The sequence below is a fragment of the Excalfactoria chinensis genome, chromosome Z, assembly GCF_039878825.1.
Source record: "Excalfactoria chinensis isolate bCotChi1 chromosome Z, bCotChi1.hap2, whole genome shotgun sequence".
NCBI lineage: Eukaryota > Metazoa > Chordata > Aves > Galliformes > Phasianidae > Excalfactoria > Excalfactoria chinensis.
The window spans coordinates 52,694,223-52,712,195 of NC_092857.1; the positions used below are offsets into that span (position 1 = coordinate 52,694,223).

Here is a 17,973-nt window from a genome sequence, read left to right on the forward strand (position 1 = left end):
TGTGAACCAAAGGTGTGCCACTGAATTCCTCTATGCAGAAAAAAATGGCACCCACTGACATTCATCCACATCTGCTGAATGTTTATGGAAACCAACCAGTGGGTGTGAGCACAGTGAGACAGTGGGTGGTACATTTCAGCAGTGGTGTTGTGGTTTTGTGATTTTGCTATCGATATTCTACATAACAACGTCATGTAAATCAGTGTGAGTTAAAGAGCTAATGCTCTGGTTCTGTGGACTGTCTTTTGTGAGCATTCTGGGTTCTTGGAAGGGAGGGGAGGGGAAGAGCAGAGTTCCCGGAGGACTTTACACACAGAGGTTTGAACATCTGTCTTCCTGGGATTAAGACTCAAGAATTAAAGTCTCCCTGACTAGTAGTGTAAATCAAGTGAGAGAAAGTTGGGGCAAATTGTGATTCTGATGCTCATCAGATGCTTTTAGCACTTTTCAGGCAAGTTAAAAGACATACTGGTAATAAGGGTACACTTGCTGAAATCTGAGATCTGCTACCTGGAAATCACTGAGAAACTGTATTTTTGTAGCTTCACAAGCACACTGTGGACTCTGGAATAAGCAGAGCCAGGTCCCAGGTCCTGCATGCATGCTGCCATGGGCAGCACCAAGAAAAAGCCAAATCCTTGTCTAATATTACACAGTCAGTAGACTAAGCTTTGCTTTGTTGCAGTAATTGCAGTCTTATAATACCTCGACTTTTTGCTTTCAGTATATTAATTAGCCAATCCTCTGAGCACACGGGGTTAGATTATTGTGGTAGGACTCTGCTGGCAGGCTGCTCCAGAAGGCCTGTGGCTGGGCTCATGCCTGCTGCCTGGCCACCTGCACAGCAAGGGCAAAGGCTGGTCTGTACCAGACCTGCACCCTGTACAAATCAGTCCTCAGGGCTAGGAGGACAGGTCACACAGCAACCGATAATAATGCCCTTAGACATCTACAAAAGGCATATGTAAAGGAAAAACCTTTTCGTTTCTGTGTCAAGCAAAACCATTAACATGATATATGAATGTTTCATGAAAATGAGCAAAACAAAGCCTCTCTTTACCAAGAGCGGTATTTAACAAACCCTACCAGCTGTTGCGAGCTGACTACTCAACCCTTGGTGCCCTCCACAGTCACAGCAAGCTTAAAAATAATATGCTTTCCATACCACCACATCTGGTGCTGGAAGCCATCTGTCCTTGCAGGGCAGCTTCTTTTCCCTACCAGGTTGGCAGCTTGGCTCAGCTATGCATGCAGGCTGAGAGAAACTGTGGTGCATCCAGGCTATGAGGTGCCATCACCCCACACCATCCCTTCGTCACACAGAGGGACCCGTGACCAGGGTGAGGGAATATGCAGGCATATCCCCCTGGAGCCTGCTTCTACTTTGAAAGCTTTTCTGGGCACTGCTAGGAGGTGAGTAGGATATAAACAGCTGAAGGAGGCACTAGAACTTGTCTCTGGATTTTTCATTAAAAAATTGCAATTCAAGTTGGAAAAATCAATGTGCTTGCTCATTTCTCATTTGACTGTAATACCCAAAAAATGACTTTTCTCTGCTGTCAGAAAAACACAGAGAAAATTTATTACATTTGCTTCCAGTGACTGGAATGTTGAAGGGCTACATTTGATGGCATCTGCTGTTAGGGCATGCTTTTAGCACTTCATTTCTATTGTATTTTTGCAAATAAATATTGAACTTAAAAGACAAATCTCTCAGCTAGTACACATCAGCAGAGCTCCATTAATGTGGATGGAGCTAGGGTGAGTTAGGCCCACTGAGGATTAGCCTAACCAAAGGCTTTGCAAGCTTTTTGTAGTCAGAGGAGTGGGCTTGCTCCATACTTAGATGCTGGGAGAATAAATAAATAAATATTCATGTAAACTGCAGTTTTTTAACTACTAAATACATCGAAGGCTTGGAGTTTAATTGTAAAAATTCACTGCATTTGGGGAGAATGCCAGAAATACATGTGTAACGTGCACATCCATACACATATTCCACAGTTATGCAGTAGGTGGCAGTTAAAAGCCTAGATGAGCCGTGCAGTCGCCATTTAGGCAGCAGCACCAGCAGAGGCTGGAGCCATTCCATTTGTAACAGCAGGAAGCAGGAGTAAGGCTGCAGCCCAGCCAACAGCAGCACCCACCTGGCCTCAGCACCCGGGGAGAGTGCAGAGCCGCAGCCTAGTGCAGGCAGCAAGCAACGGGCAGCACAGGACGCAAAGCAGAGGAGAGGATAGAGCTACAGCCCTGCGACTGAGACACACTCCTAGTAGAGAAAAACCCACGGCAGAGACCGTGAGCAGCTGGTGTGATGACAGGCAGAAACTGAAAAGCTTTTGGAGCCTTCTGTTTCTTCACAGGTAATTTTCTTTCCATCGCTTGTCTTCATTGCCTTATACATAAACATAGCTTTGCAAAGGGAGTAGAGGTTCTTTTTATCTTCTCTGACCAAAATCCACAGTCCTCACTCTGGAAGAATTTTAGTAGAGTTTTGCTGAAGTTACAACTGCAAGATCTGAACCAAATCGTTACCATAGGTAGAGAATATGGCATATTACAAGCTGGGGGTGATATGGAAGCCAGCAACCTGTCACATGCATACTGAGCAGCTTAACAGCAATATTTTGCTGTTTATTGGGATGCTAGTCATGGCTTTTTATTTTTTCAAACTGCCTTTCATTAAAACTAAATGTGCTGAATTTTGCCCTACTTATACCATTGCAACTGCAATGGTGCAAAGAGAAGGTTTTCCATTCTCTTTAAAAATACGTATTTTTAAGTTTAAGTTACATTTTTTCCTCATGTGAGGAAAGAATATAAATATGTTAGGGGTTTCTTTGAAACAAACACAACTTTCAACATTCGTCTTCCAGACGAAAAATATTTTGCTTGCTCTGTAGATTGTGCTGTTCTCAGCCGAATGAATGAAGATAAATAATGAGGGGCTATTCTCAAGTGTCTGTAAGTGACATGAATTCAGAGCTGACTGTACTTTCTCTCCTGGTGTCTCCGCTGTAAAATGTGAGGTGTTCTGTATGCTGCAGCCCTCAGTCACAGCTGGGTGAGCTCAGGATGAGTAACAAGATTTGAAATGTTTCATTTTAGAATAATTCTCTGTATCTTGTGTTTTTTATGTGTGTTTGATCATCGATGGATGTGTCATTCCTGTTTTTGATTGTACACACTTGCACGTGTGTGATGCATGCACTCACATCCCTTTTCATATAAATGAAGCTGTTACAACTGGTTGCTGTTTTACTTCTGCCGGAGTTTATACTTTATTGTACCTGGAATGTTTTTAGATCCTAAAATGGTTAATTCTGGGTCAGATGCTTATTTTGGCTGTCGTTTCCCCCCCCCCCTTTCTGACTTCACTGGTTTCAGGAGCTCCCCGCAGGGGGACCCAGCTGTGCTTACCAAACACCATAGAGCCTCGTTCTCATGGAATGGCATCTGTGCCGTTGTTCAGGGACTATGAAAAAGCTTCAGGTTTCACAATACCCCTTACATTGCGCAATGCATTTGTATGGTTTTTCATGAAGAGCTGTCCAAGCATGAAATAGGTTCAAATATGTAATCTGTAAATCAGTGGCCCCATGGAACTGAAAGTCTGGGAAAATGATTGCAGTATACAGCAGTCTTCATTCCTGGGAAAAGCAAAGAACAAATGGGTATAAATGGGGTGTGAATACACTCAGGATGGATGGTTTCAAACCATTAAACCACTAACCTACCGAAATTACCTTCTTGTTGACGTAATAAAAAGAAGAGGTTCTGCATGTTTTTCAGACAGAAGTCTGGAACAGAGATTATGAAATTGTTGCCTGCAACAGCAGTGAATTGGATTTCATATTCCAGAAAGTCTCTTTTAATGCCAAATACAATTCTTGCCTCTCACTGGAAGTTGCCTACACTGAAAAATCTCCTTGCAAATTGGTCAGACTCATTGGAAGCACAGTTTTCTACATGTCCCACGACAAAACCAAATGAAATGAAACTGTAGCACTAGAGCAGATACATAAGACCTGATACTCATTAGATTGAATGATATTCCCTTTGTATAGTGCAGAACAGGTCTCTGTGGAAGACTGGAGATCAGAGAGAAAGTTCCTTCTGCCCAGGTGTTCAATATTGTGTTATACCAGCACTGCAGTCTGTAGTGTAAAAAAAAAACAACCCAAGCCTCCCGAAGTGTATAAGATTTGCTCTGTCCCTGCTGATTCTGAAGTTGCTACTAGTGTTGGTCCTATTTTCCTTTGAATTTCAACTGAAAACTTCACTTTTATGCTAACCAATATGTCTGTCCCTGTAAAGATCCCATCATCATGTGTGAAAATCAAAGCCACACCTTTTCATTGCGACAGTGTACCCAGTTCCCTCAGGCTTAGCTTTAAAAAATTGCAGTAAAGGCTATTCTGGCTCAAAGATTTTCTTACAGAAGAGAACTCTATATTCCCTTTTCCTCTACTTTACTTTCTTTTTAATCAAATAGTTTACTTTTTTTTTCACAGTATTGTTTTTATCAAGAGGACACCATTACATTGGATTGCTCTCAATTTGCTGTAAACCTCAATAATTATTCATGTGAGCATGAGGCCATCTATACATGGAAACTGAAACAGAACTTACTGATGAATTGTCAGTATTACGTACTAGAATAAAGTTTTTTTATTAAAAAAAAATTGTAAAATAGAGAAACACAATATCAGAAATATTACTTTTTTCTTACAGGAAACATAAAAAAAATTATTCTGAAAGTTATTTTTTTAGTTTCCATTCAAACAAAGATTTTATCAGCAAATAATTCACTGCACTCTTGGTGTTGCAGTAAAATTAAAAAAACGTATGATTTATCTTATTGTTGCAAAGGCAGTGATAAAAGACGATGTGACTATTCAACTGTATGTATAAATTGAAACAGGCTTTTCTCTTCTGAGAAAACAAGGAAAAATACTGATTACCATATCATTCTTGATATGAGTATCAAAAGAAGAGAGCAAATGTCAAATAAGTGGGTGTCAGAGTGTGGTAAACACACTTGTGCACTCACACTGAATTTAGAAGCACTTCCTCTTGAGTAAATTGGAGTTGAACGTTAGATTTATGTTTATGAGATCAAAATAAGCCTCTGATTCCTCTGACTGTGCAGAGCAGCAGTACGCTGTGGCAGTGAAATACAATCTCCCTCACCATGATTTCAAGTAATGGAATTGGTTTAAGGTGATTCCAGATTGGTGTCAATGAAATCCTTACAGACTTTCAGCATCACTGTTCAAAATCTACATGTAGGCAACCAGTCATATGAAAAGTGCAAATACATTCCCGACTTACTGACATTTCCCTTCCAGTAAAAGTTCAGTAGTCCTACCTTAAAATGAATGTGAAGTCAGGAAAAAGAAAATTAACGTCTTTTGTTGATTTTTATATTGCTCTCTCAAAATATAGACGGCCAACTTTTTTCTATTATATATATATTTCCTACTACATCAGCAAATGGCACATCATAGACAGCACATACATTGTTGTGAAAATTTTGAAACTACTATCAGAAATCTTCACTCTTTTGTCACACCTTTATATATTTCTTTTCTTTGTCACACATTTATATTTTACGTGCTGCTTTCCAAACTTTTTGATTTGCAGACAATTTCTGGTGAAAGCACAGGCTTCTTCCTAGCACATGGAACCTTACTGACAACAGAACTGCACTACGTAGTCATATAATCATATAATCATTTGTCAGGTATCCTTTCAGGTCCTGAAACCCACTGTATTAGTCTGTTCACAAGTTCTTGCCCAGAAGTTGCCAAATGTATTTCATTGACTGGTAGTGTTTGTGGACAGAACGCTATGCGAGGCATGGACTTCAAAGCAAATAATGATACCCTTGTTTAGATCTAATCCACATTGTTTTGAATGGGAAAGTTTCAGTCTGTGTAAGAGTATCAAAACTATCTCAATAGTCAAGACAGCAATCATTACACGTATGGCAAGAAAGGGCAACAGCAGGAGCTATATACTCTTGAACAAGTCATCAACCCTTGATCTTTGATGATTCTACTTCTACAGAAGTGTTGTTTAAACGGTCTCAAGTTTATGTGAGGGAACTGAGGACTAAGGAGGAAAGGCAAAAGGGCAAAGGGAGGGCAAAAGGGACAGTTTGTTTCTACTGAACAGAAGCAGTCTTCAAAGAACATGCACAGTGTTATATGTAAATTTGTACATTTATATGCCTATGTTTTTATCATGAATTTCACAATATATGGTACTTAACGCTCGAAGCATTTAAAGTCAAATGTTTACTTGAGAAATGTTGATCTTTCATTTATTTATTTATTTATTCATTTAAATGTTTTCGTGTTCATATTTTTCTGACTTCATTCATTCAGGAAAACTTTTAGCCACACATCTTTCTGTTAGATACAATAGAAAAGGGTTTTTTTTTGTTGTTGGGTTTTTTTGTTTGTTTGTTTGTTTGTTTGTTTGTTGAGGGGTAATGGACATTTAGAGAAGTTCACCGTAGCTTGTGAAGTCATACATCATTTCCATAAGGAACATTCTGCTTTTGAAAAAATGGACTGAGAGATGAGACTTAAGTCTTCAACCATGCAGATATTTATATGAGTGGAACTTTTCAATGAACAGTTGTACAGCTCTATCCAGTGGCATTACGGGTTGAAAAGTTTATATATAATATTGTCATTTTTTCTTTAGTAAGATGAATGAAATCTACAGTAAACAGAACAAGACCCCAGCTGTTATGCCGGGGAGAAAAATCAAATCAAAGCATATCTGTCCCACAGTGATATAATACCATGCTGTTATCTCAATATTTTTATTTCTGTGGGTGAATTAACAAATACCTATCTCCATATATGCATCTCAGTGACATTTGTCTCTAAGCACTTAAAATATTAACAATGCTTTACCGAGAACGCCAATAGATAAATAAATCTAAAAGTAGTTCCAGTTAAGTAAAGTATCTAACATGCCAAAAGTAAAGATGAATTCAAACAGAACTTGAGTGTAGATACTCTTTTAAGATTACCCAATCCACTGACTGGAAAGTGACAACCAGTAGAACATCAGTCCACCCTTGGTAAACTTTTCGTTTGGTATAATTACTGTTTGTGCGATTGAGAAAAAAAGAAAGAAATCTTAAAGATCTTTGTCACTGCATAAATACTTTGAACAAAATACAGCACGTTGTTACCTTGAAATTATGTAACTGATTTCCTTGCATTTCAAGACTTCATTAGCTATGGTCCAAAATGTTTCCCCATAATTTTGTCTTCGAAAGGTATTTAAAAATTGTAACAATTATGAGTAAATAGTGTTTTGCTTTGTATAACTTTATTTAATCCATTTTTTAATGTTATCCAACAGTCTGCTGCTTACAAAATTATCAGACTTAAAAGTGCAAGGAATTCACGAAATTATAAATAAACATTTTGAAAATAAGCCAAGATTTTTCAAACTGAAATTCTGATTTAGGAAACAGTTTTGCTCTGAATGTCAAATAAGTTTTATTAACTCCATTGTACAGCTAATCCATGCCTAGGTATTCATATTGTTGTTACTTGGCCAGTTGACCTCCTATTTTATGTAAATGTAATTCAAAAGTAGAAGGTGTTTTGAATGGATGCTTATCTCTGACCAAGGCTGCACTCAAGTATCAACACAAACATCAACAGTACAAAAATATTCATCTCTGCTTACAAAGATAGCAAGAACAACATAAAAACCAGAGCTGACATAAATCAAGTGTTACAGCATTCCTGCAGTGAAGAAATCACAATTTATACCAGCTGATCATCAAGAAGCATGCTTTCAAAGAACATTTTGTTCAGCATGGAAATAAAAAAGTGCTTTCCAAATGCACTAGAACATCCTGTTGCAATGAAAAGCTGTTTTAAATGCCTTTTGAAGCTGTTGAGTTTTCAAATATGTCACGATTTTCATTGACAAGAAAGCCTAAGAAAGCACAGGGAAGAGGAAAGAATGGAAAATACAGTATTGCATTAAAAGATGGAAATACTAGTAGTATAAAATCCCCATTCTGTAAGTCTGTATTCATTGGCAGACATGGTGATAATAATCCTACAGAAATATTTTTCTACAGACATGTAAAAAAACCTTTCAGAGTCCTTTTTCTCTCTTCATTCATAATGCTCATCTTTTTCAGCTTTGATGTCATCATAAACCGTGCTCATATCCACCATATCTCTAACAGCATTCTCTACTATTGTCCACCTTCCGCCATGTATCACTGCAGAGTGATGTCATCACTAGATAGCCTTTATGGGTTGTTATTTTACGTTGATGTAAGGTTTTGCACCAAATGCACTGCTGAAATTTCATTGGATTTTCATAACTATGAGAATAAAGGAACGGTTCCCTAAGCTTAATAAATAAATAAATAAATCTGACTGACATGAGATGATTTTGCCTGAGGAAAAAGAGCTTTCAGGAAATTAATACAGAACATTTGACAAATGTTATGCTATATATCAAACTGACATCCCAGTAGGATAAGTTTCATAAGAGCTCAAGAACTGGGTCAAAGTCTCTGGTTCCAGATAACAAATGTAGGGACAGATTTTTTTGTAAAAATGAATTCTGCCCTAAAACATCTAGCCAAAAAGTTTCAAAGAAATTTGCATCGTGACTTTGCATGGAATTCTAACAATGCAGCATGGTGAGAACGTGTTGCAACAAAAATAAAACTGTGATAGATCTCGAGTGAGTATCTTTTTCTTAACTGTTTTCAGTTATAAAGGAGAAGGATTTTACCAGCACCCAAGGTCTGTATGATCATAGAGTCATCTAACCATTGACACTGAAAAAGACCTCTAAAATTAAGTCCAACCATCAACCCATTACTACTACACCCTCGAAGTTCTACATCTATATGTTTATTGAATACCTCCTGGGACGGTATCACCACTACCTCCTAGGGCAGCCTGTTATAGCACTTGACTGCTCTTTCTGGGAAAGTTTTTCCTTAATATCTAGCCTAAAAATCCCCTGACAGATCCCCCTCATTCAGTTGACAGATGCCTGGGAGAAGAGTTCATCTCCCACCTCACCACAACCTCCTTTCAGGTAGTTGTAGAGAGCAGTAAGGTCTCTCTAGAGCCTCCTGTTCTCCAGACTAAACAATCCCAGTTCCCTCAGTCTCATAAGACTTGTGCTCCAGACCCCTCACCAGTTTTGTGCCCATTCTCTGGACACACACCATGATTTCAATGTCATTCTTGTAGTGAGGACTGAAACTGAACACAGCATTCAAGGTGTGGCCTTGTTAGTGCTGAGTACAGAAGGATGACAACTTCCCTGCTTCTCCTGCTGGCAGTACTACTTTTGATACGATCCAGGATGCCATCTGGGCACTCTCCTGCTCATGCTCAACTGACTGACTACTAATACCCCAAGTTGTTTTCCTGCACACTGGTTTCCAGCCACTCTGCCCCCGGCCTGTAGTGCTGCTTGGGGATTTTGTAACCAAAGTGCAATACCCAGCATTTGATCATTCTGAACTTCATCCCCTTGGTTTCAGCCCAGAGATCCAGCCAGTCCAGGTCCATCTGAAGGGCCTTCTACTCCCAGGCAGTCTGGTATTTCCCCTCAGCTTGGTGCCATCTGCAAACTTACTTGAGGGAGCATTCAATACCCTCATCCAGATCATAAATAAAGACACTAAACAGGACAGGTCTCAGTAGCAACTCTTGCGGAATACAACTCATGACTGGTTGCCAGCTGAATTTAACTCCATTCACCATCACTTTTTGGGCCCAGCCCTCCAACCAGTTCTTTACCCAGTAAGGTATGCACCTGCCCAGGACATAAGCTGCCAGCTTCCTCAGGAGAATACTGCAGGAGAGTGTCAAAGGCTCCTCATCTACCAGGTGGGTCACCTGGTCATCGAAGGAGATGATGTTGCTTAATCAGGACCTTTCTCTCATGAACACATGCTGGCTGTGCCTGATACTCCAGTTGTCCTGCACATGTTATATGATCACACTCAAGACAATCTGAACTAGGACCTTCCCTGATACAGAGGTCAGGATGAAAGGTCTGTAGTTCCCTGGATCCTCCTTATGACCCTTCCTGTGGATGGACTTCACGTTGTGAAGTCTAATTCTAATGATCTGTCTGTATTCTAGCCTGATAACTCTAACTTAATTTTACTGTAAGGGGAAGTATAAAAGTCAGTTCATTTTCAGAACTTTTGGAAGGTATTTATTACGCAGGAACTCTGTCTCTCTGTCTCTTCTGCAGTGAAAGAGAATAAATAGATTATTAATGCCTCAAAAACAAACATAAGAGGCAAGTCATAAATAGAGCGCACAATTTAGACCAAGAAAATAACAGAATCATAGAATCATGGAATGGCTTGGGTTGGAAGGGATCACCAAGTTCCAACCCTCCTGCCACAGGCAGGGCCACCAACCTCCAAATCTGGTACTAGACAAGGTTGCCCAGGGCCCCATCCGACCTGGTCTTGAACATCTCCAGGGACATCCACAACCTCTCTGGGTGGCCTGCCCCAGCACCTCGCCACTCTCTCTGTAAAGAACTTCCCCACGACATCACTCCTTGAGCTTAAAGCCATTCCCCCTTGACCTATCACTGCCTAACCTTGTTGATTCCTCTCCTTTTTATAATCCCCTTTTAAATACCTGAATGCTGCAATGAAGTCTTCTCATAATCACAGTTTGCAGATGCCTTTTCTCCAGGCTTAACAAGCTTAGCTCCCTCATCCTGTCTTCATAGGGGAAATGCTCTAGCCCTCTGATAATCTTTATGACCCTTCTCCAGACCTTCTCCAACAGCTCCACATCTTTCCTCTATTGGAAACCCCAGTATTCCAGATGGGGCCTCATGAGGGCAGAGTGGAATGATCAGTTCCCTGTCACTGCTGGCTACCCCTCCTCTGATGGAGCCCAGGATACCATTGGCCTTCTGAGCTGCAAGAGCACACTGCTGGCTCATGTTCATTTTTTCATCCACCAGGACTCCCAAGTCCTTCTCAACAGGGCTGCTCTCAAGGAGTTCTGTGTACATATCTGGGATTACTCCAACCCAAGTGCAAAGGCTTGCATTTTGCTAAGTTGAACCACATTAGGTTCACACAGGCCCATCTTTTAAGTTTTTTGATATCCCTCTGGTTGGTATCCCTTTCTTCTAATGAATCACTCACACTATTCATCTTGGTGTCATCGGCAAACTTGTTGTGCTAGCAGGCCACTTGCAGGAAACAGAGCTAAGTCAGAGATATACAGGGATGCTCTAACTTCCTGAATTTTGGAAGTGACTAATTAAAAATGAAGGCTGCGGTTAAACTGAAGGGTATAGAAATATATAATGTAAGTGGTAATTGAGTCAGAACAGTTTTATTAAACTTGGCACTTCAGAGATTCTAATAAATTTTCATTGATGTAATTTGTAAACACAACAAAGGAAGCGACTGAGGCCTTAATACACACAAATTCATGAATAAGTCAGTCCTTAAGTGTACAGAACAATTGCTTTCCATGTGCAAAATATGAAATGGACGGATTTGCAAGGTATGATATTATTCATCTGAAAATTTAGTCTTCTTCCAAGTTCATTTTTCTTTACTCCCATTTAGCAGAATAGTGAAAACTAATGGAACAACATAGACTGTACTTGTTTCTCTCATGTGTTTTAGTTAATGTATTTTAGGCAAAGAAAAATCAATACACTTACAGGGCAGGATAAAACACATTTACAAATGCACTACTGGGTGTAAGTACACAACAATCACACAGAATGATTTTCACTGCAGGAGAATCTCTGTCCAGAGAGAATATAACCACATAGTAAAAATGTCAAGTCTTTCTGCTGAGTGATTTAAAATCCAAGTTGAGCATTCCGTTTTATTTGCTAAAAACAGACAACAACAACAAAAGTATTTATATTGCTGTAATTGATGAAATTTAGGACATGTGCATGGGGAAGACTAATCTCTTGCAGCAACCTAAGATGTGGGCTGCTGGAAACATGGGGAGCAACTCTACAGAAAAGGTCCTGGGACCTTGGTAGGCAGCAGAATGAGTATGGAACAGCAGTGACCTTGGAGCATTTTGAGTTAGTGGCAGTACAGGAAACATAGCAGGACCACCCAGATGTTCAGGACTGGAGTACTGTCATGCTCTGCAGGCTGAGGGACCAGCTGTGGTTCAGCACAGTGCACTATATGCAGTAGCCTCCTCAAAAACTTACAAGGAGACCATCAAGAAGCTGGAGTAAAGATCTTCACAGCAAAGAATGGTAGGAGGAGAAGACAAGAGATGAAATGAAGCACAAGATGTTCCCATTTAGATAGAAGGCGAGGAAAAAAAGTTACTCTGATCATAATTTAGCAGAGGAACACGTTGTCCCAGCTAGGTTGCGGGAAATATTATAAATTTTCAAGCCCTAATGGAAACAACCTGTTTTCATGCCTGACCCCACTGTGATCACTGGACTGGGAGAACTCCCCAGATCCCTTCCAGTCCAAATTATCCTGTCGCTCTACAATCATTTCTGAAGCCAGTCTGAAAACCTCCCTGAGCTGTTGGTATCTGTTCTTCCCACTGTCAACTTTTCCTTCCGTCTAAGGTGAACACTTCATCTGCAATTTAAGCTCACTAATTCCTGTGGTTTTTTTGTTGTTGCTGTTGTTTTTGTTTGTTTGTTTGCTTTCCCCACTACAGATATATACTCTTCCTCCTTGTAAAAAAAAAAAAAAAAAAAAAAGAAAGACATAGTATTTGAAGACTATTACTATGTCATCTCAGGTTCTCTTAGTGGCTTTTCAGATGCTTAATGCTTTTTGCCATAAATGTCACATTTCAATTTGTTATAACTTTTGGGTAATCATGTGTGCCAGCTTTCTTGAAGATTTGTGAAGATACTTCAAGCAAGCAGTTTAACATAGCAGCAGTACATTAAGATAGCTTCTTTAATATATTTTTTCTCATATTATTTTGCTGCTTTTCATAGTCAGATGTATTTTTTTCTCATCATCCTGTACTTCCTAGGTGTCACATTATATAATTGTGCAACGCTTGAGCGACTTCAGAGGTGAAATCGCTGTGTTTTTCCCTCTTGCCTTCTTGTTCATAGAAATTATAAAATTGTAATTCTCCTATTTGCTTATTCTCTGCAGTCACCTATGACTCTAAGCTGTATGACTGTTCCCAGTTTGCACATCTGCAGCTGTAGTAGGCATAGGTTTATTCTCAGTGGCATAGATTCCTGCTAGCTTCCTTTGTTCTCATTTCTTGCTAGCTCCTTTGATTTCATTTATTTTCTCAACAGCCTGAGCTGTTTGCCCATTTTCCTTTTTCCTCAGAGGTCTTTCCCTCTTGTGTAAAAACATACACCATTTTCTGTGACAATTCCAAACCCTGAATTCTGTTTTTCAGAGAGAAACAATTTTGCTTCATTACCTCAGGATTAGCACCCTTACTTACTAGTCTTTCCCACATTTGAACTGGTTTCTGAGAGTGACAGTGACTGTAGCGCAGGAGGGATGGAAGAGCAAAGCTGCCTTCTGCCTGAAACCAGGATGGGTGGACAGAGCTGTCACTAATCTTCATTATGCCTCTGGATCAGCATCCCCAGTTGCACTGGTTCTTGCAGATGAGGAAATTTCTAACACAGTATGTAAAGACAGATGTTTTCAGCTTACTCAGACATAAGAATTAAGATAGAATGGACCTTGAACAGCAAAATGAAGAGATTAGCGCAGCATGGGTAGGCATGGCTTTAATCTATGTGGCACAAGTAGCGATAGCATTGAAGATGAGGAAGCATAGAATTCAGCTTGAGCTGGCAATTGGTATATGGCTGTAGGGGCTGTACATCTGTATCACTACAACAACACTGCTATTCTTCCCCTGCTAGACAAATAAATAGTAACCTAAAATTCTGTTCCACAATGCAACCACCCCTTCAGCTGCTGTGAAGAAATCGCTTGAAAGCTTTCCTTACTCAGTGAGGGAGCCCTTTGTGTTGTTCTGGATTAGCTACTACAACTACAACACTGCACCTTCAGCCACTACTATGGGACTTGGACAAGAGAATGCTATTTCACTTACAGCCTTCCCTAATAAATCAGTTCATTTTCCTCTAAACAAACAAGTGTGCAATAAATGATGCAGTCTGTCATACATATTTATAGAACACTATATCTAGCTTTGGCCTGAAAAGCATTGGTATCCTAGATTCTCTTTGCCTCTTGTGGTCCATTTGTTTAGTGTTTATTTACTTAAATTTCACAGAGCAAAAAAGACACTTGTACTTGCTGCGTACAAAACTAACTGTCAGTAGTATAAAAACAAGTTCTTTTTCACATTTATTTTACTTATTTCTAGTGGAACTATAGCTTGCAACTCTGGGAGAGCCTTATCAGTTTTATTATTTAATAATAATGACAATATCTGTAGTCCTAGTGTTTAAAGTTAGTTTTTGTCATCTGTCATTTGCTTCAGGTTTCACAGTGAACACTGACATATGCATTCGCTATACCTAACAGTATGCACTTAAAATGTTGTGAAGATGCCTGCACAACCTTTCTGATAAGTTTAGAAGTCAAATATCATCTGCTGTGAAAAAAACATTAGAATGAAAAAGTGATCCGAACATGGACTATCTCAGTTTACCAAATACGACATGAAATGAAAATGGAAAAATGCATGAAAGTGGGACACACACTCTCAAAGTGTTAAAAAGAAAGCATATTTTATGCTATTGCTGATTAATTATAGAATCGTTGAATGACTGAATCCTTAGAGCTGGAAGGGTACTTTAAAGGTCATCCAGTCCCAACTCCCTGCAATGAACAGGGGCATGCGCAGCTAAATCAGTTTTCCCGGGGCTTGATCCAGCATTACTTTGAATGTCACCAGGAACAAGGCATCAACCATATTTCTCAGCAGTCTCTTCCGGTGTCTCTCCACCCTCACTGTAAAAGACTTTTCTTTTTTTCTAACCTAAATCTACCATCTTTAAGCTTGAAGCCATTTCCTTTTGTTCTGTCACCACAGACCTTGCTAAAGAGTCTGACCACTTCTTTCCTGTAGCTCCCCTTCAGATACTGAAAGGCCACTACCAGGTCACCTCGGAGCCTTTTCTTCTCTATGCTGAACAGCCTCATCTCTCTCAGCCTGTTCTCATAGAAGAGCTGTTCCATCCCTTGGATCGTTTTTGTGGCCCTCTTCTGCATGTGCTCCAACTGGTCTATGTCTCTCTGGTACTGAGGACTCCATATCTGGATGCAGTACTCCAGGTAATCTGCAAATACATTTTACAGGTCATGAAGACGTATTGTCCAGGGGCACTGTAGATAAATTCCCTAGCTGCTGAAGAGATGGCATGTTCAGAGCAGTGGACTGATAGATGGATTAAATGATCTTAGTGGTCTTTTCCATCCTTAATGATTCAGTGATTCTCTGACTGTTATACACATATGTAGCAGTGTGTCTTAACAATGATTTGAGACACTTCATTGGATGCAAAGGAGGAGTTCAGTCTCAGTTCAGCTCAGTTTGTTCAGGACATGGCCATGATGAAACACCAGTTCTTATATGTAGCATTTTGCTTTGGTAATGTTAGCCCAGTAGGAATACTACTTAAAATCATAGTGTTCATTTTAAATAAGTGATGAAGATAGTCATTTGTTAGTTATCCAGGCCAGACTGCAACTCTGACACATGAATAACATCAATTGTACCACATTCATTTCTCTTACTGGGAAAAATAAGTTCAGTTACTAAAGTTATCTGCATTAACATCTTTGTTGTTTTTTGTTACTTTCTTTCCTAGATTTTCCCCTCTAGCTGAACAACAGACACACTAAGAAACATGCCGGAGCAAAGCAATGATTACAGGGTTGTTGTGTTTGGGGCTGGAGGAGTTGGCAAAAGTTCTTTGGTTTTGAGATTTGTGAAAGGCACTTTCAGAGAGAGCTACATCCCCACCATTGAAGACACCTATCGACAGGTGATCAGCTGCGATAAAAGCATATGCACTTTGCAGATAACTGACACTACAGGAAGCCATCAATTTCCAGCAATGCAACGTCTTTCTATTTCTAAAGGGCATGCTTTCATTTTGGTTTACTCCATCACCAGCCGGCAGTCCTTGGAGGAACTTAAACCAATCTATGAACAAATATGTCAGATTAAAGGTGATGTAGAAAGCATTCCAATAATGCTGGTGGGGAACAAAAATGATGAGAACCAAAATCGAGAAGTAGAAAGCAGTGAAGGAGAAGCTATGGCCAAGAAGTGGAAGTGTGCGTTCATGGAGACCTCTGCCAAGCTGAACCACAATGTGAAGGAGTTATTTCAAGAGCTGTTGAATTTAGAGAAACGCAGGACTGTGAGTTTACAGATTGATGGCAAAAAAAGCAAGCAGCAGAAAAGGAAAGAGAAGCTGAAGGGCAAATGTGTGGTCATGTGAAATTGCATTGACAGGAGTCTCATGAATTCCCACCTGTCTGATAATACCCACATAAAGCCTATACACAGCAAACAATCAGACAAAATTGTATTGATCGGCATCTGTTTTAAAACAAATATTCAAAATATGAAAAAAATTTAAAAAATTTAAAAAATAAAAAAAGAAGAAGAAGAAGAGTTACTGTTGTTACTATGATAAAAAACAGCCAACAACTGGAAGAATTGCACTTTCTAGATACTAGTGAAAAATTCAGGACAAGAAAAATCATCTTGAGCATACTGTAGAAATCAAAATCATGATTTATATTCTCATGTAACTACAGTGGAAAGCAATGTATAATGCTAGAAACAAAACAAAACAAAAACCAGCAAATGCTTGTGCTAGGACATATAACTGCATGCTGGATGAAGTTATCATACCCTTCAAGAGTGCTGTGGACAAATAGTTCTGTGCAATTTTCAGTACCGAATGCTGAGGTAGTGTGAATAAAGTAATAATCTCAGATCTGCCAAATAAACTGTTTCTGACCAAAAGGAAGCACAGTTAAAAGAAGTGGAGATTTTCTCTACCTCCCTGAGCATGAGATATCTTTCCTGTATGATACAGTGCTTGAAATAGAGATGACAAAAAGCCAGCCCCTGTAGGACAGATGGAGATTCACCTTCTCTGTACTCATCAAACCAGAAATGACCTGCAGTGTTGACCCCAAGGTCCTTTCAGAGAAGATGCTTGCTATTGAGGAACACCAGGATATATAAAAACTGTGTATATGGGAGCATATAACTTCTTCAGGGAGGACTGGCTGGAGAGTCACCTACAAAGGCCTCTGTGGGAAAGGCTGAATTCAGACACTTCTGATGGATAAGTGAAAGCTCAGCATGATTTGTGAATGAACTGGGGGACTACTGAATACATGCTGCTGTTGGAGAGGAGTCAGTGAAGTAACAGAAGGGTTTTACTCTGTTTACCAAATTAGCTGAGTAAAACTTCTTTCCATTAGTATATTCCAATATGAATGGTTGCAGATTCAAACACTGATAGATTTATTGTGTTTACATTGTCTATGGGGTTTTATATTCACCATTTAAACATGGAGATGGGAGGGGAGGGGAAGGGGAAGAAGAGAAGGGCATGGGGAAGGGAAAAAGGAAAAAGGAGGGGAAGGGGAGGGGAAGAGGATGAGGAAGGGAGAGGAAAGGGGAAGGGAAGGGGAAAGGGAAAGGGAAAAGGGAAAAGGAAAGGGAAAGGAAAAGGGAAAGGGAAGAGGGAAAGAGGAGCAGGGGAGGGGAAGGGGAAGGAGAAAGGGAAGAGGAAGGGAAAGGAAATGCGAGAAAAGGGAAGGGAAAGGAAGGCATAGGAAAGGGAAGGGAAATCATTCAGATACTCTGTCAGGGGATATTTCTCTAAACATTTTGAAGGGGATAAATGTCCAAAATGTGAGTTTTGCTGGATATCTCTCTAAGCTTTTTTCTTTTTTCTTTCTTTTTTTTAAAT

General features: G+C 39.7%; 1 protein-coding gene across 3 annotated transcripts; it reads left to right on the forward strand.

The window, feature by feature from the left end:
• Positions 1-2,045: 2,045 nt before the first annotated feature.
• On the forward strand, positions 2,046-17,710 carry DIRAS2 (DIRAS family GTPase 2). 3 transcript variants are annotated; one of them, XR_011906048.1, is made up of 3 exons: positions 2,046-2,363; positions 15,099-15,304; positions 15,841-17,710. XR_011906048.1 is itself a non-coding variant. In XM_072360115.1 (2 exons), exon 2 carries the CDS (start codon positions 15,880-15,882, stop codon positions 16,477-16,479), a length of 600 nt encoding a protein of 199 aa, XP_072216216.1. In that variant the 5' UTR covers positions 2,226-2,363; positions 15,841-15,879; the 3' UTR covers positions 16,480-17,696. The 3 variants fall into 3 exon arrangements, 2 of the variants coding, with proteins under 2 accessions (XP_072216216.1, XP_072216215.1); XM_072360115.1 differs by lacking the exon at positions 15,099-15,304 and having other exon boundaries at positions 2,226-2,363; positions 15,841-17,696; XM_072360114.1 differs by lacking the exon at positions 2,046-2,363 and having other exon boundaries at positions 15,168-15,304; positions 15,841-17,696.
• The last annotated feature ends 263 nt before the right edge of the window (positions 17,711-17,973 follow it).